The 26,825-nt window shown below is 48.8% G+C and overlaps 1 protein-coding gene across 2 annotated transcripts in view; it reads right to left on the bottom strand.

Annotated features, from left to right (window-relative positions):
* HIF3A (hypoxia inducible factor 3 subunit alpha) overlaps positions 1-26,825 on the bottom strand; it is a 66,612-nt gene that overhangs the window by 16,504 nt on the left and 23,283 nt on the right. For both annotated transcript variants that reach the window (XM_081868884.1, XM_081868883.1), the window contains exons 2-10: positions 20,978-21,168; positions 16,815-16,960; positions 12,899-12,983; positions 11,130-11,239; positions 9,192-9,406; positions 6,835-6,941; positions 4,362-4,509; positions 883-1,043; positions 531-772 (exon numbers count right to left, since the gene is read on the bottom strand). In XM_081868884.1, coding sequence (XP_081725010.1) covers positions 531-772; positions 883-1,043; positions 4,362-4,509; positions 6,835-6,941; positions 9,192-9,406; positions 11,130-11,239; positions 12,899-12,983; positions 16,815-16,960; positions 20,978-21,168 — 1,405 coding nt within the window. The remainder of the gene's footprint in view (positions 1-530; positions 773-882; positions 1,044-4,361; positions 4,510-6,834; positions 6,942-9,191; positions 9,407-11,129; positions 11,240-12,898; positions 12,984-16,814; positions 16,961-20,977; positions 21,169-26,825) is intronic.

Consider the following 26,825-nt stretch of genomic DNA (forward strand, 5'->3'; position numbering starts at 1 on the left):
AGTTCGAAAGCACGTCAAAGTGCAAGTAGATAAATAGGTACCACTCCGGCGGGAAGGTAAACGGTGTTTCCGTGCGCTGCTCTGGTTCGCCAGAAGCAGCTTAGTCATGCTGGCCACATGACCCGGAAGCTGTACGCCGGCTCCCTCGGCCAGTAAAGCGAGATGAGCGCCGCAACCCCAGAGTCGGCCACGACTGGACCTAATGGTCAGGAGTCCCTTCACCTAAACACTCTCATCACCCTTAACAACTAAATACAGCTCCCAGAATTCTTTTGGGGAAGTCAGGATTGTGTCAAGATGTAATGCCTTAAATCGTCCACGGCTGGACCTAATGGTCAGGGGTCCCTTTACCTTCACATCCCCATTCCTTCACCAAATAACCTTCCTCTTCTCCCCCTCTGTGCAGGTGACCCTGTCTCTGCAACACAGCCTCAAAGGCACCAAATCCCCCAGGCAGGCCATCCGCCTGCACTCTAAATTCAACCCATATGGAGAAGGACTCCCTTCCCAAAAGTCCACAACCTCCTTACCGGGTTCACTGGGCTCCTGCCTCCAGAAGTGTTCTTGGCAACCGGAGCAGGCTTGGGCGGTGCGGCCGGAGGCCTTGCCCGCAGGGTCCCTGGCGCTTGGCTCTGGGCCCCAGGGGGGTCGAAGATGGGGCCCAGCAGCTTCTGGAGGTCGGGGCTGCAGAAGCGCTTGGGGTCCAGCTGCAGCTCCTCTTCGCTGATGTTGGCGGGGCGCAGGAAGGCCAGGACTTTGGGGCCGCGCAGCTCTGGGGAGAGGAAAGAGGGAGCGGCGGCATCACAGGCGAGGGTCCGGCTTGGTTCCCGACCTCCCTGTCCCGCAGAAAACCTCCCGCCCACGACTCCTGCCGCTCCATACCAAAGCTGAGGTTGATGATGGTGTCTCCCCCGTTGGCGTCCAGGTCGTCAAGGGCCCCGTCGGAGTCCAGCCCCTCGAGGGAGGGCGGGGGCAGGCGGCGGTGCTCCCCCTGCCGCTCGGTCTGCTCCAAGGAGAGTACCAGGCCCATCTCTTCCACCTGGCTGTAAAAAGGGCGTCGAGGCAAGGAGGTTGTGAACCTAAGGATACCAGATGTCCCCGTTTCCCAGGGACAGTCCCCAGATTTACAAATCAATCCCCATACAAAATCCATTGTAGTTGAAAAATGTCCCCGGATTCATTGGAAAAATCTGGTAACCTTATGTTAACCGAGCACGGCAGGGCCAATGCAACTGGCAGTCACAGACATCTGAGTGTGGTTGCCAATATTTCACATCTCTTTTTTTTCTTCTCTCTCTGTGTGTACCCACGTACCTACGGGACCGCCTCTCCTGGTATACCCCGCAGAGGACCTTAAGGTCCACAAATGACAACATTCTGAAGGTCCCAGGTCGCAAGGTGGTCAGATTGGTCGCAACTAGGGCCAGGGCCTTTTCAGTACTGGCCCCAACTTCGTGGAACGCTCTGTCACCAGAGACTAGGGCCCTGCGGGACTTGACATCTTTCCGCAGGGCCTGCAAGACAGATCTGTTCCACCAGGCCTTTGGTTTGGACTCAGTCTGACCCTTATGTTTCCCTCCCCTTATGGTTTTGATCTATCGACTACTTTTAAAATGAGGCTGCATTTTAAATTGCATTTTAACCTGTATTTTAAATTGGTCCCCCCCCCCATTATGTTTTTATTGTAATTTTACTGGTGTTACCCCCCTGAGCCTGGCTCTGGCTGGGGAGGGTGGGGTATAAATAAAATTTATTATTATTATTACACACACACACACACACACACACACACACAAAATATTCATATTCATTTAGAATAAAATAAAATAATGCAGAGACATGACTTGCTACCAAGCAATGTGGGCGCCTAGCTCTTTGTCTTCTTGCCTTGAGAAGGCCTCTGATGCATAAAGTGGCAGCGGGTACAGATTACCGTATTTTTTGCCCTATAGGGCACACCGGCCCATAGGACGCACTTATTTTGGGGGGGGAGGGAATAAAGGGGAAAAAATTATCCCCCCCCCGAGCCCCAAAGAGCAAAGAAGCCACGACAGCGAGCAGGATGGATCCCGCTCGCTGTCCTGGCTTCGTTTTTAGCCACGGGGGGGGGGGGAGTCCGGGAGCGAAGGCGAGGTTGCGCAACCTCGCCATCACTCCCGGAGCTTAGGAAGCCCGAGCTTCCCCCGACCCCAGCCCCCAGAACGGGTCCGAGAGCGATGGCGTAGTTGCGCGCAGCTTCGCCATCGCTCCCAGAGCTTGCGGGGCTGGGGGGATAGCTTCCTGAAGCCTGGAGAGCGAGAGGGGTTGGTGCGCACCGACCCCTCTCACTCTCCAGGCTTCAGCGAAAGCCTGCATTCGCCCCATAGGATGCACACACATTTCCCCTTCATTTTTGGAGGGGGAAAAGTGCGTCCTATAGGGTGAAAAATACGGTAATTCTACTCCAGGGCGGAAGAATAAAAAAAGGGAATGCAGTTGGCATCAAATCAATGACTGGGAAAGCTCCAAACTTCTGCTTTTGCTGAGTAAGAGCTCCCAGAGCTATCCAGCGATGAGGACGCAGCTATGACGTGTTTTGGGGAGCTTTGATTTGCAGTTTTGAGGCTGTCGTGTTAACTCCCCACTTACGTGGAGTTTACGTTCCGAAGCACCGCGCACTTATATGAAATCGCGCACACTGGCAACGACACAGAAAAAGTCAGCTAGCTACACCTCTGGAAACTCTTGAAAAACCCTTTCAAAAATAGCAAAAATCCACTGAACTTCAGCACAATCGCTCCCTCCGAACTTCCTCGCTCAGACTCCAACTCTCCACAGGTCTCAAAGTCAGTGCAAGGGGTCCTGGGATTGCACTTGCAAAGGCTTGTGGGATTGTTTTCTCACATTTCCCCCCCTGTTTTAGGGCCATTCTTGTCCCTTTTCGTGCCACACATGCACGTTCACATGTGCCTTGAATGTGCGTAAATGGGGAGTTGCCTGTATTAACTAGCCAGATGCAGTTACTTAATAATAATAATAATAATAATAATAATAATAATAATTTATTTATACCCTGCCCATCTGGCTGGGCTTCCCCAGCCACTCTGGGCGGCTTTCAACAATTAAAATACAATAATCCATTAAACATTAAAAGCTTCCCTAAACAGGACTGCCTTAAGAGGTCTTCTGAAAGTATGGTAGTTGTTCTTCTCTTTGACATCTGGGCACAAGATGAGTGCTTTTGGATCCACCTAGTCCACTCTCCCTGTTTCCAAAAGTGGCCAGAGAAGCCCAAACAGAATGTGCACAGGCTCCCAAACGCAGAAAACCCGGAAGTGATTGTTCCAGTTGTGCAAACGTTCTTTTGGAACCTGAGCGTCCAATCAGAAGCCGTGATTTGGTTTTCGAACGTTTTGGAAGCTGAATGGACTTCCGGGACGGATTCCGTCCGACTTCCGAGGTACGACTGTACTTAAAAACTGAACTCAGTGTTGCCCAACACTACTGTTCAGACTGAAAATACAAAACTTCCCTGTCTAGAGTTGTTGACAAGATCTCCAGGCTACTTCCCCAAAACCAAATTAGGAACAAGGGGGATTCCTCGTGGCTGGCAGCTCATGATAAGCCCCTGGCTTTCTTTCCTTCGAAGAAACGTAACACTTGCCACTGAGTAACTTAAAAACAGCACAATCCCCCAAACCTGAGGTTTCATGTTTCTCGGAAGCTTTGCCACAAGATCAGTTCCAAAAATGGTAAAAATCTGAAAGTCGCACGGCGTTGCGTAGTTTCTTTTGTTCATATGCTTTCTATCAGGCCTAGGCAAACTCCGACCCTCCAGATGTTTGGGACTACAATTCCCATCATCCCTAGCTAACAGGACCAACGGTCAGGGATGATGGGAATTGTAGTCCCAAACATCTGGAGGGTCGGAGTTTGCCTATGCCTGCTCTATATGCTAAATCTCTGAGGAAAGCCCGAGTGCTAGCTGACAGTTCGTTGTTCCTTCTGAGCAGTATTATATTTCTGTTCTCCAAGACTGTGTCAATTTACATTTTTGGTTCCTTTGTTTTCCTTCTGTATTTCTCTACACTTAAAATTAATTAAAAAAACACTCTGCGGGAAAGGGAATGTAAGTGGTAAAGGACTCCACAGTGGGAATGTTGTCAGTTTAGAGAACGTAATGACGAGACCATAGTCATTTTATTGCCAGAAAATTTAAGTCGCTCTTGTCACCACCACGCCAACAAACTAAACAAAAAACCTTTAGGGCATCTCTATATAACATTCACCGTTCCTACAAGCCTCCCAGTCCAGGATTGTTCATTTATCTGGGGGGGGGGGGACACACACAAGAGACACACCACCCCTTCTCCGACTCTGACCTCAAGATGAAGTGTACACAGACGATGCTCTCGGGCTGGGAGTTCTTGCTGCTGGAGATGACCGTGGCTTGAGTCTGGGTCCACAGGTAGCCGCCGTTCCTGGCCAGGAAACGGTACTGCCCGGTTACCGCCTGCCCCTTGCTCAGCACTACCAGAAGGAAGTGAAACACAGACAGTCTAGAACAGACAGACAAACGGATAAGCTGGGAGGTGGAGGCAGCGAGACAGGAAGGCGGAACAGGCGGCCGCCGCTCTTGTTTACAAGCTACTTGCTTACGGAACTGGAAATCCCCAAGCAAGGCAGATTTTGTCCCTCTTGACGCAGAGCGTCCCACTCATCTTTAAATGCCTGCAAGGCCCTTTTCGCCGCACTGGTGCCCTCCTGATGCGTTGGGCTAGGGCTGCATCCACATTTAAGGCACTGAAACTTTACACAGTCCTGGCTTCCCCAAAAGAATTATGGGAGCTGTATTTAGTTGTTAAGGGTGATGAGAGTGTTTAGGTGAAGGGACCCCTGACCATTAGGTCCAGTCGCAAACGACTCTGGGGTTGCGGCGCTCATCTCATTTTATTGGCCGAGGGAGCCGGCGTACAGCTTCCGGGTCATGTGGCCAGCATGACTAAGCCGCTTCTGGCAAACCAGAGCAGCGCAAGGAAATGCCGTTTACCTTCCCCCCAGAGTGGTACCTATTTATCTACTTGCACTTTGACATGCTTTCAAACTCCTAGGTTGGCAGGAGCAATGGGAGCTCACCCTGTTGCGGGGATTCGAACTGCCGACCTTCTGATTGGCAAGTCCTAGGCTCTGTGGTTTAACCCACAGTGCCACCCGCATTTAGGGTGCTTAAGAGTGTTTAGGGGAGCCCTATTCCCCTCACAGAACTACAGTTCCCAGGGTGGTTTAGCAATCAACCCCTCTTGATGCTGATAACTGCAGCTCTGGGAGGGATACCGGGGTCTCAAAGCAATTCTCAGCACACTTAACAAACTGCACGCCCCAAAATTCCTTGCGGCAAGCCAGGACTGCTTAGTGTGAATGTGGCCTACAATTCTGACCAGCTCCAGCCACCTGGGCTATCTTGGACTACAACTCCCATGAGCCTCAGTCAGCTTGGCCATGTTGGGCGACAACTCAGATGAGCCCCAGCCAGCAGGAACAGGTTTTCTGGAGCTCATGGGAGCTGTAATCCAAAAAACCTGAGGAAACACCAGGTTGAGAAAGACCTGCTCTTATCTGCAGCAGAAATTGGAGATATTGTGTCCACTCTTCCCTCACTAAGTCACCCCTTTTCGAAGGGACCCCACAGGAGTTTTTGCCCCGCCTTGTCTGTGGCTTGTTGAAAGCACTGCACATGAACGGTCCACTCTGCCAGAAACATCATTTCATGTTGGCTCAACCACCTCAGAATCCACCCTACATTCAGTGCCAGCAACAAGGGAAAGAAAGGAAACTGAGGAGTTTGTGGGGAATTTTGGGGGGAAATGTACAGTGACAGGGACGTAGAATGACAGCGTATGCGGGGAAGCAAGAAAAACTGGGAGCCGTGAGGAAGGCACCAGCCAACTCTGTGGATTTCGACTTCCCAGTTTTTGCCTTTAAAATAATGAGGACTAGGAACTTGCTTTTTAAAATAGAGACAGGCAACGTTGCAAAGAAATCGGCTTCTCTGTATTACGATGCCTGATTAACAGAAGGAACAGGCCCAGGACACAGCAGTTGTCCTGTTTGGTTCCATATTGTGTGTGCTTAAATGTGTGTAAAAATATACATTCTGCACACACACACACACACACACACACACACACACACACAAAAAGCAAAAGCTGAATCCACCAGCCTGCATGAATCATGCAAATGAAATTAGCATTTATCTGATCATTTGGCCTTTCGTTTACCCTGCTTCCACCAGCCACAGAGAAACAGGCAAAGAATAAGGCAGACCAAGCAGTCCCCAGCTGTCTCTGTATTCTGAGGTTCTACCCAACACCTCTTCAAGTTTAAGGACTAGAAACTTAGTTTAGGAGAAGTGAGAGCCATGGCTTTGATTCCTGATACTACATTCTGTACCCTGCGCCAAGGCTGCGAAAAAGCAAACTGGAGGAAGGCCACATCTGCACACATTTAAAGTGCAATGATACCACTTTAAACAGCCATGGTTTCCCCCAAAGGATTCTGGGAGCTGCGGTTGTTAGGACACCCCATTGCTCTCCCGGAACTACAGTTCCCATAATCCCCTGGGCAGAAGAATGGATTGTTAAATCACTCAAGGAACTGTAGCTCTGGGATCAGAGGGGCCTCCTAACAATTTTCATCTCCCAGCATTCTCTGGGAGAAGCCATGACTCTTTAAAGTATGGCGCACGAATGCAGTCAAAGTTCTTCTCTTTTCCATTTTTGCTGCAGGGAACAGTTTCCCCCAGATCAGGATCCCGCTCCATGTGTGTGTGTGACACTCAGGGAAGGTGTAACTTACGGGTGTTGATGCTCTTGCTGACAGAATCGGAGTCCAGGGCGTGGATATACTCGTAAATGGAGCAGCCCAGCAAGTCTTCAGGCGTGTAACCAGCCACCTCTGCAATCCTGCCCGGGGAGATGTCATGTGAGAGAGGCAGAGTGGAAGATCTCTACCCAAGGGTGGAGGCAACTCTTCCAGTTCACATGTACCTTTACAAAACCACCACATCAATGGCCTAAGGGCTCAGATACCAAAAAACAACTCCCTTATTTTCTTTTATTTATTTCCAGTATTTATATATCGCTTTTCAGACAGACTTTGCAAAGCGGTTTTTGCGTAAGATCATGACTACAGGAACCACTATGGATTCTGGATGTCCCTCATGCTTCTTTCTTCACTGCCCTCGAGGCAAGATGGCAGAAAAATCCCCCCCCCCATGTCAGAGAAGTCCTGCCACCGCCAATATCTCCATCTTGTCCATCACTTCCTCCTGTAGAATCATAGAATCATACAGTTGGAAGAGACCACAAGGGCCACCGAGTCCAACCCCCTGCCAAGCAGGAAACACCATCAGAGCACTCCTGACATATGGTTGTCAAGCCTCTGCTTAAAGACCTCCAAAGAAGGAGACTCCACCACACTCCTTGGCAGCAAATTCCACTGTCGAACAGCTCTTACTGTCAGGAAGTTCTTCCTAATGTTTAGGTGGAATCTTCTTTCTTGTAGTTTGGATCCATTGCTCCGTGTCCGCTTCTCTGGAGCAGCAGAAAACAACCTTTCTCCCTCCTCTATGTGACATCCTTTTATATATTTGAACATGGCTATCATATCACCCCTTAACCTCCTCTTCTCCAGGCTAAACATGCCCAGCTCCCTTAGCCGTTCCTCATAAGGCATCGTTTCCAGGCCTTTGACCATTTTGGTTGCCCTCCTCTGGACACGTTCCAGTTTGTCAGTGTCCTTCTTGAACTGTGGTGCCCAGAACTGGACACAGTACTCCAGGTGAGGTCTGACCAGAGCAGAATACAGTGGCACTATTACTTCCCTTGATCTAGATGCTATACTCCTATTGATGCAGCCCAGAATTGCATTGGCTTTTTTAGCTGCCGCGTCACACTGTTGGCTCATGTCAAGTTTGTGGTCAACCAAGACTCCTAGATCCTTTTCACATGTACTGCTCTCAAGCCAGGTGTCACCCATCTTGTATTTGTGCCTGTAACTTTGGGGGGGGGGTCCTCAAAAACTGCCAGGGCAAAGTAGGGTGGGAAAGACACCCAGCGGAGCCACAAAAGAGATCCTAATTCTCAAGCAGGAGGCGGGCGCTGCATTGCCCGTCACCGGAAAGTGCCGGAACATGGTATCCCCAGGCTCCCCACCAACTGCCTCCAATGGACCGCCTCAGCTTATGGCCTGATCCTGGCTTTTGTCAGCCTGGTGTCTTCCAGATGCTATGGACAACAACTCCCATCAGTTCAATGTCAAGGACCCTGAGTTAATTCTGCTACAGTCATACCACATGTTACGTTTTTTCATGTTATGTCCTGCGGCGACCCAGAAGTACCGGAAAGGGTTACTTCCGGGTTTCGCCGCTCGTGCATGCGCAGACGCGCAAAATGACATCATGCGCATGCACAGAAGCAATGAATCACAACCTGCACGTGTGTAGACGTGCCACTGCAGGTTGTGTTCCTTTCATGTTGTGAACAGGCCTCCAGAACAGATCCTGTTTGCAACCAGAGGTACCACTGTATTTGTCCAGCTGACTGCAGACTGACTGTCTGGAGTCAGCTGGAAATTCGCTGTCAGTGAGGAAGACTGTTCAGATTTGACCGTTGGAGGAGTTGGAGGGGAAAGCCCTTCTGAAGGAAGTTTACCTTAGAAAGCGTGGCTGAACATGTCCCCCGGCCCTCAACTTGGCCTGTAAATCCAATCCTCCTCAAGTTATATACAGTGGTACCTCGGGTTAAGTACTTAATTTGTTCCGGAGGTCTGTTCTTAACCTGAAACTGTTCTTAACCTGAAGCACCACTTTAGCTAATGGGGCCTCCTTCTGCTGCCACGCCGCCGGAGCACGATTTCTGTTTTCATCCTGAAGCAAAGTTCTTAACCCGAGGCACTATTTCTGGGTTAGCGGAGTCTGTAACCTGAAGTGTCTGTAACCTGAAGTGTATGTAACCCGAGGTACCACTGTCCTGTTCTTGTTCCGTTTGCCATCGAGTGAAGTATTAGAAGTTTCCTTTCTCTCTGGGCTCCGTGTGCTTTACTCCAGTCGCTCTGCTTGCCCTGCGAGCGCCAGCCACCATGGCCGTTTAGGATGGCAACTCCCACCAGCCCCACCCGGCGCAATTTTCCAGCCCTCCGTGCCTCGTGCTCACCTCTCATCGCAATAGGTAAACTTCATGTCCATGGTGTGGCGGCTGAGGAAGGTGCCGCTGTCCAGCGGGGTCTCGATGTTAGCGGGGTGCGGGATGGCCTCGCAGATCAATACCAAACACCGCAAAGGGGGCTCCACAAAGCCGCCTTCTGCCTCCTTCCCCCCTGCTGGCTTGGCGGGCGCATAGGACCGCATATGGCCGGAGCAATGGAGCACCTGTGAGAGGAGAAGAAGAATGGGGCAGTTCCAACCCACCAATTCATTCACAGACCCGCCTCCAGAAGCTGTTCTAAGATGGCGCTGCCTCTCAGAAACATCCTTACATTTTCATTCATGCTGCTTGGGTTTTTAAGACTTTAATTTTCAGATGTAAAGGTAAAGGGACCCCTGACCACTAGGTCCAGTTGTGACCGATTCTGGGGTTGCGGTGCTCATCTCACTTTATTGGCCGAGGGAGCCAGCGTCCAGCTTCCGGGTCATGTGGCCAGAATGACTATGCCACTTCTGGCGAACCAGAGCAGCGCACGGAAACGCCATTTACCTTCTCGCCAGAGCGGTACCTATTTATCTACTTGCACTTTGACATGCTTTTGAACTGCTAGGTTGGCAGGAGCAGGGACCGAGCAACGGGAGCTCACCCCGTCGTGGGGATTCGAACCACCGACCTTCTGACCGGCAAGTACTAGGCTCTGTGGTTTAACCCACAGCGCTACCTGCGTCTCTAATTTTCAGATAATGAGTTGCAAATACAAAACCACCCATCACACGTCTGTACAATGTGTCTATCCCACATTAACAATGATGGGGAAAAGAATATACAGTGGTACCTTGGTTCTCAAATTTAATCTGTTCCGGGAGTCTGTTCCATTCCCGAAATGGTTCGAGAATCAAGGTGCGGCTTCCGATTGGCTGCAGGAGCTTCCTGCCCTCAATTGGAAGCCGCGGAATACATTTGGCTTCCGAAAAATGTTCGCAAACTGGAACACTCCTGGGTTTGTGTCGTTTGGGAGCCAAGCCGTTCGACTACCAAGGTACCACTGTATACACACACACACATTCGAGAAAGATAGCAGTCATATGTACAATCCCACCAAAATATATAAATATAGGTATCATCATCATCATTTTGTGCCGTCTTGGTGCTAGTCCAAGCCATGGTTTTCAGCCCCCTCATTTCTATAATGATGCCCTCAGTGCCGTTGCCACAGTGAGGCTTTCCTTTCTCCAGAGTGGCACTTTGCTCTAGAGCAGATTCCCAAACTTATTTGAACTAAAGGTAAAGGGTAAAGGCACCCCTGACCATTAGGTCCAGTCGCAGATGACTCTGGGGTTGCGGCGCTCATCTCGCTTTACTGGCTGAGGGAGCCGGAGTACAGCTTCCAGGTCATGTGGCCAGCATGACTAAGCCGCTTCTGGCGAACCAGAGCAGCGCACGGAAACGCCGTTTACCTTCCCGGCGGAGCGGTACCTATTTATCTACTTGCACTTTGACCTGCTTTCGAACTGCTAGGTTGGCAGGAGCAGGGACCAAGCAACGGGAGCTCACCCCGTCGTGGGGATTCGAACCGCCGACCTTCTGATCGGCAAGCCCTAGGCTCTGTGGTTTAAACCACAGCGCCACCCACGTCTCTCTTTATCTGAACCCTTTTTAGGAAAAAAACAACAACCTATTACTCCATGCCCCCCTGGAAAGCTGGGACAAATTTGTTTTCTTTTATGCATGTAGGTTTCTTTACCGCCCCCATTATTTTTATTCAAGGCTCCTTCGCTGCCCACCCCCAACTTGCAACCAAGGCTACTACCGCCCCTCTGGATTGTTCCAGCGCCCCCCAGTGGGGCGGTATTGCCCCACTTTGGGAAAAGAGCCCTCTTTCCCCCATACTCCCAACACAAAACCCTTTTGGTTCCATGCACACCCTCTTAAGACTCATTCGCTCACTTTCCAGGTGGCGGACTTGAGGTTGACGGTGCGCCCTCTGGTCGTGAGGGTGCTCTTCATGCGCAAGGAGAAGCTGCGTTCCGTCTTCACCTCCTTCTTCTTTGAGAAACCTGGGGGGGGGGCAGAGTTAGAGATGGAAAAGCCTGTCAAAATCTGGGGCGCACGAGTGCAGGAAGGGAGCAAGAGTTGGGAGTCTGGGGAGGGAGGAGAACGTGCTTCTTCTGTGGCAGGAAGGGGAAATCTAGTTCTGGACGCACATTTTAATCATAATAAAATGTAGGGAGGGCGGTGTCGTGTGCCAGACGAAGACCTGGGAGAAGAGCGTTCAAATCCCACCCCTCAGCCATGAAGCTCAATAGGTGGCCTCTGTCTGGTCACTGTCTCTCAACCTAGCCTACCTCACAGGGCTGTTTTTAGGATAGCATAGGGAGGGAGAGAACAGCGTACACTTACCCAAGCTGGTGGGTGACCTCGGGCAAGCCGCAATCTCTCAACCTGAGCCACCTCGCAGGGCCATTGTGAGGATATTCCGTTCCATTGCATCCCACCCTATTTTTTGCTGTTTCTCCCCACCAAAAGCCACACATTCCATGCCCACTGCGAGGATGCGCACCAAGCAGTTTTTCAGGCCTCCCCAACTCTATTAAAGTTCACCCTCCACCCATTTCTTAAAAAAGCGTTTTTGTACAGTGGTACCTCTGGATGCGAACAGGATCCCTGTTCGCATCCTGAGCAGAACGTAACACGTGACTGCGCATCTGCGGGTCACGTTTCGCCGTTTCCGTGCATGCCGTCATTTTGAGCTTCTGCGCATGCAGTGAAACCTGGAAGTAATGCGTTCCTTTACTTCCTGGTCGCCGCGGAGTGTAACCTGAAAACACTCGACCTGAAGCATATCTAACCCGAGGTATGACTACTGTACTTCTGTTACTCCTGCGAGTCTGCCAACACCCCCCTGGTTGTTTTCATGGCAGTGGGAGAATAAGGCCACCTCTACAACATACAGTGGTGCCTCGCAAGACGAAATTAATTCGTTCCGCGAGTCTCTTCGTCTTGCGGTTTTTTCGTCTTGCGAAGCACAGCCATTAGCGGCTTAGCGGCTTAGCGCTATTAGCGGCTTAGCGGCTATTAGCGGCTTAGAAAAAGGGGGGGGGGGAGGAAAAAACTTTCAAGAACTCACAAGACGTTTTCGTCTTGCGAAGCAAGCCCATAGGGAAATTTGTCTTGTGAAGCACCTCAAAAACCGAAAACTCTTTCGTCTAGCGAGTTTTTCGTCTTGCAAGGCATTCATCTTGCGGGGCAACACTGTACATTTTTAAAGTCCTATGCTACCACTTTAAACAGACATGGATTCTCCCCAAGAACCCTGGGAGTTGTAGTTTGTTTTGGGTGCGGAGAGTCATTAGGAGACTCTTAATTCTCCTCCGGGAACTACAGTTCCCATAGTTCCCTGGGAAGAGGGGTTGACTGTTAAGCCATTCTGGGAACTGTAACTCTGGAAGGAGCCCCCGAACAGCTCTCAGCCCCCTCCCCTTAACAAACCACACTTCCCAGAATCCTTTGGGGGAAGCCACGATTGCTCAAAGCGGCAATGTTCCTGCTTCAAACGCACAGTGCAGACGGGGGGGGGGGGGTCCCACGTCTGCTATTCGCACACCACGAGGAGTCTGTGAGATAAAGACGCTCTTGTTTGTGTGTGGGTCATGGGGAGGAACATTTCTCAAGGCCCAACGGGCATGCATGGGAGGGGATGGAGGAGAGGCACTCACCTTGCCTTGGGCTCAATACATCTTGAAGTTCTTCTTGATCACAGGGATGAATGAAGTCAAAGACGCTGTGACCAATGAGCTCCAGCTAGTGGAAGGAAAGAGAATCGGGGACATCAGAAAGCAACGCATGGGGCGGGGGGGAGGTTGTAGCTAGCACACTGCCTCCGCTAAGCCTAGCGGGACACCATATGCTATCAGCGCATGCAAAGGAGTCGAGATCTGCTAGAAAGCAGCCAGTTGGTGTGGGCTCTCTGGAGCCGGCCAATCAGAAATCCCACCCACTTCCTGCGTTCCCTTTCACTTTCCCACGTATGCCAGCAATTCAATAAAGCCGCATCACATATCGCGAAGGGCACATTTTCCCAAACGCCTCTGTTTTGCTTTTAGGTTGCTTTCGAGTCTCGAGCAAAAACTTCTGCAGCTGTTTCAGAGCAGGCGCTTCACAGGAGAAAACCACCGGCCTCAGTACAACCGGCACTGTCAGAGGGGAAAGCGAATTTTGCCCATGTCAAGAATTCTGGTTGCTTAGTGATAAAGAAACGCATTGGTTCAACTTGGTTTTCAGCAACTTGAGGGCATTCCGTTTCCAAAAAGAGGAAAGTTAAAGGGGGGGGGAGCCCCAGCATGATTTGAAAATATATTTTGGAGCAAATGTAATAATTCTCTCTCACGATTAAGAAGAAAAGCAAGATTTTGGAAGTGAAAACTGGAAAGTGCTATTTTCTAGCAGCCCTTTCCTGAGGGCAAGATCTCCACTCCCAAAATCACAGGGCTGAGTGAAACGTCAAAGGCATCATCATGCTGTAAGTACTCCATTAAAATAAAACAATCCATTCAACAATCAATCTGCCACAGGGGATTTTTTTTCCGCCTTAAAAAATACCCAGAGGAATGCCAACACTGAGTGCGATTCAGCAAGCATGAAAGAAAAGCGTTGTCCTTAATTTTCCAGTGCACACAAAATAAAGACAATATAAAGCCTTTGTTTCCGGACTGCCAAGTTGCACAAGTAATTTCAAAGTGCATAGCAACCACTTCCACAATGAACGCTCTCTTTCAAAAGGTCACAGGCTCTCGCCCCAAACACTGATCTTCATCGGGCTGCCCTGTTAATATTCTGGGCTGCTGCCTTCCTGGTCAGGCCCACCCATACCCCTTTGCCCTCAGGGTCTTGGTTAGGAAGCAGCTGCCTGGAAGCAAAATCTTGGGATGACCTCCTCAACCTGAAAGTAACAGGAGAGTTTCCCATCTTCCTATTACAGATCATGGTTGCCAGAAGCAGGAAACCTCTGTATGCCAGCTGCCAGGAATCACAAGCAAGGAAGAGCACTGTTGTGCTCATGTCCTCCTGGTGATTTTCTCACCGGTTGGCCACTGGAAGAAGAGGATGCTGGACTTTGGCTGAATCCAGCAGGGCCCATCTTAAGTTCCTATGCTGCCCACGGCAGAAATGTCCAGAGTGAAAACAATTTGCCAAGTCCCCCATTAGAGAGGGCACCAGGCCCGTTGGCAGAACAAATCTGTGTTATGTCTGCAAACATGATGCGAAAGGCCTGGAGACAAGTCAGGTTGTGCATCCACAGCAGTGACCAGACGGGGAATAACCACTGGGAGGAGCGCAGAAAGAATACCATATTTTTCACTTCATAATGTGGGAATAAAATAAAAAAAAATCCTTCCAGTAGCACCTTAAAGACCAACTAAGTTAGTTCTAGGTATGAGCTTTCGTGTGCATGCACACTTCTTCAGATACACTGAAACAGAAGTCACCAGACCCTTCTATATAGTGAGAAGGTGGGGAGGGGTATTACTCAGGAGGGTGGTGGGAATGGGTGATTGGCAGATAGCTGTGATGAGCCTGTTAAGAGTCGTCAACAGTGTATCAGTTTCAGTGTATCTGAAGAAGTGTGCATGCACACGAAAGCTCATACCAAGAACTAACTTAGTTGCTCTTTAAGGTGCTACTGGAAGGAATTTTTTTTTATTTTGTTTTGACTATGGCAGACCAACACGGCTACCTATCTGTAATGTGGGAATGTTCAGATTTGGAGGAGAGGATATATTGTCTGATTATATCCTTATCCAACTTGTGTTAACAAGTTCCCCAATTTCAGCAGAGTAACACATTCCCCTTTATTTTAAGTTTGGAACGGCTGCGTTTGCTCAGGCTCACTAAAGCCTCTATAATAACCGTTCTGGTATTTCCCCCTTATTCCCTCATAAAATAGAAGAGACGACACAGTCTTTTACAAAAGTATAAAAAGAGTTTACTCACATTCTATTCACAATCAGATCCCAGGAGGCAGACTTATCTTAATGAAGTAACATACACTTGGAATCTATCTTATAAGAAGACAGTCCCTTTGTCCTCTCTTGGCTGGAAGCCAAGAGGGCATCTTTGACTCAGTAGATGTTGTGTCTTCGATGCATGTGGTGAAAGAGAGAGAGATGGCTGCCCTGCCCTGTGCTTTCGTCATTACCTGCACAGGTGAGGCCACACCCACCTCTAGTCACATGCAGAGGAAGTCTGTCCCAGCCCAGAAGGAAACAGGAAGTTTACCTGCTGGCTGGACAAACATCCCTCCCCATGTGTAAACATGTTCACTCTAGGAATGTTGTACTTGACTGCTCTTGTGTTTCACATCCCACACATGAGACACACTTTTTTCCTCTTACAAAGCAAGGGGAAATGTCTGTGCGTCTTATGGAGCGAATGTGTGGTCCCTGGAGCCAAATTGCCGGAGTGCGGCACGCTCCTGAGCAGCTCTTTGGTGGTGGTGTGGAGCCGCACTGCTCTACCGGCAGCCTCTGCTTCCCCCTGCAGCCCCGGGAAGGTTTGGGAGCAGCGGGCAGGCTGCACGCAGATGCCCCACACTCCTGAGCTGCTCTTTGGGGGGTGGGGAGCCGCGCTGCTCTGTTCCTCCTGCTTCACTGAAGAGGCTTTGCGCAGCTACCCCTGAAGCCAGCACAGCAAGAGGGAGAGCTGCGCAGCGCCTCTTGTTGTGATGCCTTAGCCTGATCCTCCCTCCTCCTCCTTCCTCTTCAACGACATTGGATTCAGAATATTTTTTTTCTTGTTTTCCTCCTCTAAAAACTAGGTGCGTCTTATGGTTGGGTGCGTCTTACAGAGCGAAAAATATGGTGAATGCCATGCTGCATCTGCAGCAACACAACCGGACGCCTTCCTCTGCCCCAGCTGCAACAAAACATGTCTCTCCTGCATCAGTCTCTACGGCCACAGCAGGCGCTGTGATTCTCCAATAGTTTGGCTTCTCCCCCCAAACCGTACTCTTCCTTTGTCTCTCAAGACAGACGGATGCGAACCAACCACCAGTCTCTCTTTCTGCAGAGTTGCTGGGAACCCGCTTGTGGCAAATGAATGTATTTTTTGTGTCCCAAGACAGACAGATGCGAACCAACCACCAGTCTCTCTTTCTGCAAAGAGTTGCTGGGAACCCGCTTGTGGCAAATGAGTGTGTTTGTGTGTGGTTTTAGTTCAGCTGCCCTCAGAGCCACGTAAGACGTCCCTTCCCCTCCCCAGCGCCCGAAATAAAATTAGCCTCAAGGAAGTTCTTGGCTGCGGGAGAATCAGAGCAGGTTCATCTCCCACCACCAAAAGAGGCCTGGACAGAAAGATGCGACTGGGAACATAACCAAGTGCACAAAGGTAGGAGTCACGCCCATCGCCCTGCCCTCTTTCCCACCTGGCCTCGCACATTTTTGGCATGTGGTCCCTGGAAGGGAATCTGGCCTTCAAGCTGAGAAAGTTTCCCCGCCCTGGTTAACCTGTCCAGGCAAAATACCTCCTGCCAGTTTTGTGGAACTGCAGAACAGCACCCCCCTGACTTCTGTAGGTCCCCCACCTCATCAACCTGCACAGGTGTCCTCTGGTCCTGGCCAGGTGGCAGCGCCTCACCTGACTGAGGCCCAGGTGCTTGTTGACGTTCTCGGAGAGGTAGATCATGTCCCCTTCCTCGGTCAGGACCATGAGGAAGCCATCCAGGGCCTTCAGGTAATACGCGTCCACCTGCTCCTCTGCCTCCACCTCATCTCTCCATTCTCCTGGTTTTAAAGGAAGCAGAAAAAGAGTTGCTTCAGGGCAAAGCTCGCTCAGGTACGTGCCATGGCACAGAGACAGGACCCTCAACTCTGGGGCAGCCTAGATGGCACATATACAAGGCTTCTTGTTGGAAGTTCAAGGCCCCTGATGAGAATGCCACTTTCAAGCCTCCTTTGGGACTTGTGGGGTGATCAAACCGCAGCTTTCTGATCTAAGGAACGTCTTACAATGATCCTAGGCTTCATTGAGAACTCCTTGGGCCCAGAAATGGAAGACGCTACGAACTTTAAACCTCTGGCTGTGGTACAACATTATGTGGTCTTTGGCTACTGCAGAGAAAATAACTCACAAAACCCAGAACGTTTCTTATGTGTCGAATTTCGATATGCAGAACTTTCTTCCCTCATCCTAATGTGAAATTTGGTTCCTCTATGTGTTTGGATGCTTTCATTTTTCAACATTATCTGCTCCCTATATATTCATTCTGTGAACCACCCTGATATCCTGTGATGAAAGGAGGTACATCAATTTAATAAGTGATTTATTTTTTTTTGAAAATACAGTCTATGTACTGCTCCTTTGTTTTGTAAATTTGATTATGGTTTTTTGATTTTGATTTTACATTAATAGAAATACACACACACACACACACACACACACGGCACTCCCGGAGCAAGAACAGCATAACAACCAATCCCTCTTCTCAGGGAATTGTAGCTCTAAGATGGCAACAGTGAGGTCTTCAAACAACTCTTGAGTGCCCTTAATAAACTACAGCTCCCAGGATTCTTTGGGGGAAGCGATGACTGTTTAAAGTGGAATCAAAACGCTTTAAATGTATGGTTTGAATGGGGCCGATATTGCTTTACATCCAAAACTTTCAAAGCAAAATCCTTCAGGAAACATGACACAGTAAGGACAGTACATATTTTAACACCCAGAAATTGACGAAAGCCACAGCTGAGATCTCCAGTCAGGGAAGAGTTGTTAATTTAAAAGGCTTTCAATGGATGCTGAAAGGCCAGTACGGTTGGCGCCTGTCTAATTTGTACAGGGAGAGGACTCCATGAAAAAAGGGATGCCATGCTAGGATGTCACAGGGCAGGAATCGGGTATCTTCAGCAACTATCACACCACCTGCCAATGAGTACACAACCTGAACAGGTATCTAGGGAACAAGAAGATCTTTCAAGTAACACAATCCCTGTGTTGTTTAGCACCTTGTACAGTGGTGCCCCGCAAGACGAATGCCTCGCAAGACGAAAACTCGCTAGACGAAAGAGTTTTCCGTTTTGGAGGTGCTTCGCAAAACGAATTTCCTATGGGCTTGCTTCGCAAGACGAAAATGTCTTGTGAGTTCCTGTGGGTTTTTTCCCCTCCCCCCCTTTTTCTAAGCCGCTAAGACGATAAGCCGCTAAAAGCCGCTAAACCGCTAATAGCGCTAATCCGCTAAGCCGTCAATGGGCTTGCTTCGCAAGACGAAAAAACCGCTAGACGAAGAGACTCGCGGAACGGATTCTTTTCGTCTTGCGAGGCACCACTGTATATAAATACCAAAATTGTTGGGCCGCGGGCACACTGGCAGCCAAGGGAAGCTGTCTCAGCAGTCCACTCAGAACTCACTGTAATAATTCAGCCCTGAAGTTATAAACACCTGGACAGATGTACGTTTGCCTCCAGGAAATACCTGTAGCTACCTCACTATCAGGAAGCTGGCAAAAAGCCCTTCGAGCAGCAAAGGGCAGCGGGTCAGCTTGCAACCCAACAAAACTTTTGAAAGGCAGACTTAGGAACCGTGGAATTTAGTAGATAACAAAAATGGAGAATCCCAGCTCCACACAGCCCAGACACTTTTGGACAGGGAAAGCCTGGCTTCTATGCTCAGGTAACCTCTAGGTTAGATTACTGCTATGAGCGTAGCAGTATTCTGCTCTGGTCAGACCTCACCTGGAGTACTGTGTCCAGTTCTGGGCACCACAGTTCAAGAAGGACACTGACAAACTGGAACGTGTCCAGAGGAGGGCAACCAAAATGGTCAAAGGCCTGGAAACGATGCCTTAGGAGGAACGGCTAAGGGAGCTGGGCATGTTTAGCCTGGAGAAGAGGAGGTTAAGGGGTGATCTAATAGCCATGTTCAAATATATAAAAGGATGTCACATAGAGGAGGGAGAAAGGTTGTTTTCTGCTGCTCCAGAGAAGCGGACACGGAGCAATGGATCGAAACTACAAGAAAAAAGATTCCACCTAAACATTAGGAAGAACTTCCTGACAGTGAGAGCTGTTCGACAGTGGAATTTGCTGCCAAGGAGTGTGGTGGAGTCTCCTTCTTTGGAGGTCTTTAAGCAGAGGCTTGACAACCATATGTCAGGAGTGCTCTGATGGTGTTTCCTGCTTGGCAGGGGGTTGGACTCGATGGCCCTTCTGGTCTCTTCCAACTCTTTGATTCTATGATTCTATGAACGTAGGGCTGCCTCTGAAGACGGTTCAGAAATTTGAGCTGGTGAAGGTTGCTGACGGGGGCAAGGCAGTTTGAGCATATTACACCGATCCTGGCCTGACTGGACCAGTTGCCAATTAGTTTCCGGGCCCAATTCAATGTGCTGGTTTTGGCCTATAAAGCCTTAAATGACTTAGGAGCGCAATACGTCAAAGACCTCTTTCCATATGAACCTACCTGAGACCCTGAGATCATTACTGAAGGTCCTTACCTCCCCCACGAGAGGTCCGGAGGGTAGCAACATGAGAACAGGGCCTTTTTGGTGGTGGCTCCCTATTTGTGGCATGCTCTCCCCAGGAAGGCTCGCCTGGCACCTTCGTTATACACCTTTAGGCGCCAAGGGAAAAGATTCATCTTCAACCAAGCCTTTGGCTGATTAATATCCTAAACCTTTTAAATGTGTTTGTAGGAAGCGGGCGGGGGGGGGGAGTTTATTGTTTTGTTTTGTCCTTGTTTTTATTATGTACTTTGTATTCTTTTATCTTGTATTTTAATTTTGCGAATCACCCTGAGATCTATGAATGAAGGGTGGTATACAAATTTTAATTATTATAATCATTATTTATTTTTTGCACCCTGCCCATCTGACTGGGTTGCCCGCGCCACTCCGGGCAGCTTCCAACAAAATATACAAAAACACAACAGAACATGACACATTAATAGCTTCCTGATATAGGGCTGCATTCAGATGTCTACAGAAGGTCAGATAATTATTTACTTCCTTGACATCTGATGGGATGGCACCACTGCCAAGAAGGCCCTCAAGCTTGGTTCCCTGTAACATCGCTTCTTGCATTGAGGGGACCACCAGAAGGCCCTTGGAGCTGGACCTCATTGCTTTCAGACAGCCAGACCACTAGGCATCCTTGCCCCACTCCCCAATTTCAAAACCACCACCAGAGCTGCCTCAGTGACACACAAGTCCCGAGATCAGAACCACCCGTCGCATTTCCAAGCTGCCACAAACAGGACTAGAAACTTGCTTTTTTTTTTTTGAGCTTCAAAGGAAGGCGGGGAGTCTCGGGTTCAAGGCTGTTGCCGGTTTGGTCCAACAGCCGTCCTTTTGTCGGGCATCGGCGGGCAAGCGCTCCTCCCCATCGGACAATGCCTGTCCACTGAGCATCCCTCTGCGGCAGCCGCTACACGGGTCTACCAGTGGGAGCGGAAAGGAGGAGGAGATTCGAGAAGTCGCTTAGCAACGGGGTCCATGGCGGGCGATAACATAAATGTGGAGGAGGCTCTAAGGGGCAGGTGGCAACGCTTTTGATCTCCCGCCTACCACTTTCCCCCACATGTTTAGGGTTCTAGCTAGCATTTGCTCAGCTGCGGCTCAGATGTCGAGTCCCAGCATTGAGGCGTCTGCCAGGCAGAACACAGCGCACTGAGACGGCATGTAGCATGATCCAGAACCCCCTCGAGGAGCCGGGGGGCTCAGGACTGCCAGTGGAGCAGGATTGGGGCATTGGGGGGTGGGGGTGGTGCAAGGAAGAGGGGAACCCTGAGAGAACGTGGCAGCCCTCACCTGAATTCAGTAGCTTGTGCATCCGCAGGTAACTGATGGTCAGCCGCATGATGGAGGCCTTGTCCAGGTGGGCACTGACCCCCCGGGCGAAGGGCAGGGTGTGCGCCAGCTGGTAGAAAACCTCCGTCTCCTTGCTGCGGCGGCATCGCGCCGCGTCCCTCGATTTCTCCTTCCGGATTTCTGTGGTGGACCTGCAGGCAAAGGAAGGAAGGTCAGGGGTTTGTTTGTGTGTGCTTTTTTGAGCAAGAGAACTGAGCTCCCTTACCTTTTTTAAATTAAAAAAAAATGCCGAATTTTTCCGTCTATAAGACGGGGGACTCAGATTTAAGAAAATGGGTGGAGGCATAGGCGTGTATAAGAAGCCCCCTAATTTTTGACATTATTTTTTAAGGGGGGGGAACCTAGTCTTATACATGGAAAAATACAGTGCTTTTTTTTTTTTTTGTCAGGGTGAGCCAAAAATCCACCTCTATCTGTAACCTATTAAATCGTAGCTATTTCGAATCCAGATCTTTGTTCGCTTGAGTTTATTAATCACATCTTGCATTTAGCCACTGCCCAGGGGCTGGGGGGGGGGACTTCAACTGGGCCCACAACAAACAAACAAACAAACACACACACACACCTTTTTTTTCCAGAAAAAGCACTGAAACATCAGGGTAAAGCAGCACTTTTGAGGTAGGCCTCCAGGCAGGGCTATCATGGGATATCTGTTTGTGTCATGTTGTTCATGTTAGACAAGGAGGACTGAGGAGACACGAGTTCAAATCTTCGCTCGACTGCAATGGAGCTCCCTAGGTGACTTCAGGCCTGTCAGCCTAGCCTACCTCTCAGGGTTGTTGTAAGGATTGGGGAAAGGAACGCCGCATGCTAAGCTGAGCTTCTTGGAGGAAAAGCAAGATATCAATGGACTATAGAAAACAAATAAGAAAATTGTCTCAGGACTCCCATTTACAGAAGCTGTTGTTCTGAGTTCTATTCCCAGGTCAAGGGATGAGGATGTGACCGGTCAAATAACATTTTTGTTACGGATTTATGTTATGAGAAGAGGAGAAGACAATAGTCAACACGTCTGACAAGCCACGGACAAAACAAAGGGTGGGTGGGGGACAACCAGAAGTCCTTGTTTCACAAGTTAGCCATTAGCATCTTTATTATTTTTTTTATAAAATATTTATTAAGGTTTTATAAAAGAAACACATAGATACATACAACAGAAAAAACAGAAAAACGGACATAGCCAAAAAAGTATCCAAAAGAAAAAATACATCAGAAATGATAATAGAAAGCATAAAAGCATAAAAAATTAAAATCCAATTTTTAGCTTCATACTTATCTAACCCTCTTTGTTGACTTCCTCACATCTCCCTTTTTTGTGTTCCCCTTTACCCAATCAGATTCAGCAAATTCTTATCCTCTTTCAAATCTCATTGATAATTATGTAATTCAACCTATTATGTCGCCAATCTTTCTTATTTTTTTAATTCGCTTCTTACCTATTCCTTATCCCATTAGCATCTTTAAAAGCACATCTGATTTTATTTATTTGCACAGGGAGACCTATGTTGTCCTCTCCACCTTCACAACAACCCTGTGAGGTAGGTTAGGCTGAGATTTAGGGACCAGTCACTGTGAGAAGAGGATGCTATGCTAGAAGGGTCTTCGATCTGAACTTGGAGGTGAGTTCACATATACCAGGGAAAGCTTTGCTGAGATTTGCTGCGGCTTTAGGGAGGAAGGCAGATCTTGCTCTAGCCCCTTGCTTACAAAATAACGCTCTAAGGAATTCTAAAAGAAAAATCAGGGAAGGGAAAAAAGTTGCCACCTACCAAGTGGACTTCTTGAAATATCTGTAAAAGGTAAAGGGGCCCCTGACCATTAGGTCCAGTCGTGGCCGACTCTGGGGTTGCGGCGCTCATCTCGCTTTATTGGCCGGCGTACAGCTTCCGGGTCATGTGGCCAGCATGACTAAGCCGCTTCTGGCGAACCAGAGCAGCGCACGGAAACGCCGTTTACCTTCCCGCCAGAGCAGTACCTATTTATCTACTTGCACTTTTGACGTGCTTTTGAACTGCTAGGTTGGCAGGAGCAGGGACCGAGCAACGGGAGCTCACCCCGTCGCAGGGATTCGAACTGCCGACCTGCTGATCGGCAAGTCCTAGGCTTTGTGGTTTAACCCACAGTGCCACCCGCGTCCCCCACACTCAAATAATGGGTGGCCAAGCTGACAATATTTGGGGTGTGTGCCAACCCTACCCAGGCCCAATAAACAGAGATCAGCTCTGCAACCTGGGCATTTATTCCCAGAATAACCTACCAAAGGAGGGGGCAACTCTCCCTCCAAAACACCTGACTCCTGCAACTTCCACTTAGAGAATCATAGAATTGGAGAGTTGGAAGAGAACCCCAGGGGTCATCTAGTCCAACCCGCTCCAATGCAGGAACTCAAAGCAGAAGAAAAGAAGAAGATAAAAGATTTGATGGCCATTAAAGACGGATGCACTCATTTGGAAGAAACAAGAAGGGATAGTCCTCCTGGGAACATGGGTCAGAATATGGGTAGGGGGAGGCGGAGTCTGAAAGTTAGATCTCTCCCTGCTTGTGGATATCTAGCACCTCAAGGGTAAAGGTTCGACAACAGGCTCACGCGATCTTCAAACACAAGATAAAGCAATTCAACCCTGTGATTTGTCACCCACGTCAGGGTATGTTTATGGCACCAACCCACGCAGGCACACCATGTTCCACAGCAGCAAAGCCACAGATTACATGGAACAACACACCCAACATTCACAATCCCATTTATCACCCATTCTTCTCTGAGGAGTTCACTAAGCCGATTTTTATCCTCCCGATAACCTTGCAAGGTAGGCTATGCCATGAGTGACGTTGCTCAAGGCAAGATTCCTGGCTCAGGTTTCCCACAGTCCGTTACATCATACTCTAGGCCAGCGTTTCCCAACCTTGGGCCTCCAGCTGTTTTTGGACTACAACTCCCATCATCCTTAGCTAGCAAGACCAGTGGTCAGGGATGATGGGAATTGTAAAAACAGCTGAAAAACAGCTGGAAGCCCAAGGTTGGGAAACACTGCTCTAGGCCGACTGAAGAGGCAGGGAGCTCAAGCTGAGATAGCCTGGATAGCGTGTGGTGCTGAGAACGCAAAGGTTGCAGGTTCGATTCCCAAATGGGATAGCTGCGAATCCCTGCATTGCATGGGGCCCCTCAACTCCACGATTCTATGATTTCCCCATTAGACTTGAAGGCTTGCTTCGATCAAGCTCTTACGATTTCTAATTAAAACAAAATAAAAAAATTCCTTCCAGTAGCACCTTAAAGACCAACTGAGTTAGTTCTAGGTATGAGCTTTCGTGTGCATGCACACTTCTTCAGATACACTGAAACAGAAGTCACCGGACCTTTCTATATAGTGAGAAGGTGGGGAGGGGTATTACTCAGAAGGGTGGTGGGAATGGGTGATTGGCAGATAGCTGTGATGAGCCTGTTGACGACTCTTAACGACTGCAATAGGTCTAACAGGAAAAAGCAAGGGGTGAGAAGGTGAAAAATGGCTTTGTCATGTATAATGAGATAAGAATCCAATGTCTTTGTTCAAACCAGGTCTCTCCATAGTTTTAAGTTTGGTGATAAGTTGCAATTCAGCAGCTTCTCTTTCCAGTCTATTTCTGAAATTCCTTTGTAATAGAACAGCTACTTTGAGATCTTGTATAGAATGTCCTGGGAGATTGAAGTGTTCTCCTACTGGTTTTTCTGTCTTGTGGTTCCTGATGTCGGATTTATGTCCGTTTATTCTTTGGCGTAAGGTCTGGCCTGTTTGTCCAATATAGAGAGCTGAAGGACACTGTTGGCATTTTATGGCATACACAATGTTATGTTTATGTTTATGGCATACACAATGTTAGATTTTATGTCTAGATTTTATGTTAGATTTTATTGTTAGACACAAATAACATTGTGTCTAACAATGTCTAACATTGTGTATGCCATAAAATGCCAACAGTGTCCTTCAGCTCTCTATATTGGACAAACAGGCCAGACCTTACGCCAAAGAATAAACGGACATAAATCCGACATCAGGAACCACAAGACAGAAAAACCAGTAGGAGAACACTTCAATCTCCCAGGACATTCTATACAAGATCTCAAAGTAGCTGTTCTATTACAAAGGAATTTCAGAAATAGACTGGAAAGAGAAGCTGCTGAATTGCAACTTATCACCAAACTTAAAACTATGGAGAGACCTGGTTTGAACAAAGACATTGGATTCTTATCTCATTATACATGACAAAGCCATTTTTCACCTTCTCACCCCTTGCTTTTTCCTGTTAGACCTATTGCAGTCGTTAAGAGTCGTCAACAGGCTCATCACAGCTATCTGCCAATCACCCATTCCCACCACCCTCCTGAGTAATACCCCTCCCCACCTTCTCACTATATAGAAAGGTCCGGTGACTTCTGTTTCAGTGTATCTGAAGAAGTGTGCATGCACACGAAAGCTCATACCTAGAACTAACTCAGTTGGTCTTTAAGGTGCTACTGGAAGGAATTTTTTTATTTTGTTTTGACCATGGCAGACCAACACGGCTACCTATCTGTAACTGGATTTCTAATTATTTGCTGTGGCTTCTGAGGAGAGCCCCCAACAACTGCCCCGTCCAAACCAAACAAACACATAACATACCCTCATATCTCCTCAGTGCCCGCCAAAATTGCGGCGAATGGCACGTCTAAGGCAAGTTTCTTTCTCCAAGCACAACTCTACACACAAAGGCACAAGCCAAGCCGACACAGGGCCAAGTGCCACCCCCGAGCCTCCCTCAAACCCACAACCCATCCCACAACGGAAGCACCCTTAAAATGGGAAGTCTGTGTTCTATGTTGTTGTTTTCGTGGGATTTCCTCACAAAGAAAGATGCATGCAGATTCTGGGGCATGTGGCGGGCTGGCGAGTGGGGATGGCAAGGCCCCTCTCTCACAAGCTGAAAAACAGCGACACGCCTTCCTAGGATTCTGACCAACACCTCAAAAAAAGAAGCGTTCACCCCGATATTGAGACCTAGGGCCCACATGCACCTCCAAATTGCACAGTTTCTCATATGACCCAGAATTCCGCTTGTCTCAACGTTGCTCACCTGGAAACACACCAATCTAGGCCTCATTGCATTGCACCCCCCCTCCAAAAAAAAACAAAACCAATTCCCGTCCAGTTCCTATTGGTGTCTGGAATCCTATTTTCTTAACAAACCCCCACAAAGTGCCCCATTTTGGTGGGTTTCATTGGACGTTCTTTCCCGCCCAAAATACACCCTCTACCCCAAGGTTTTACAGATCTAGAATGTTTTACAGATCTAGAATTTTACAGATCTAGCATCTACCCCAAAGTTTTACAGATCTAGAATGATCTCCAAGCACCAAAGACACCCAGAATCACATTCCCTGAGCTTGCCTGCAGATATCAGTGTCTGAAAGCCCAGGCACCCCAAGCTCTGGGCAATGGGAAGTATCCTGAGATCCACACCTCCCCCCAAATACCACAAACGCCCCCAAACAGGGAACCGCATAAAACTTATTTGTCCAGGCTGGCTCCCACAAAAAACCTCACACCATCAAGAAGCTTACAGTTCCTCGGGATATCAAAGAAAGAAACGCCCTTGTAGGCTCCAGGGGGGGAAACCACGCCGTTCAGAGATTCCTGAGGCAAACATTTTTAATTTCGTTTGTTATTACGATTACGTCCCCACCTTCCTCTTAAAAAACAAACATGCAAGCAGCAAAGGCAGGTGGGAGACTGTAGTCCCTGACGCAGAAAACCTCCGCCGTGACTCTGTG

This window comes from Podarcis erhardii (assembly GCF_964252035.2).
Source record: "Podarcis erhardii genome assembly, chromosome: 7".
Taxonomy (NCBI): Eukaryota; Metazoa; Chordata; class Lepidosauria; order Squamata; family Lacertidae; genus Podarcis; species Podarcis erhardii.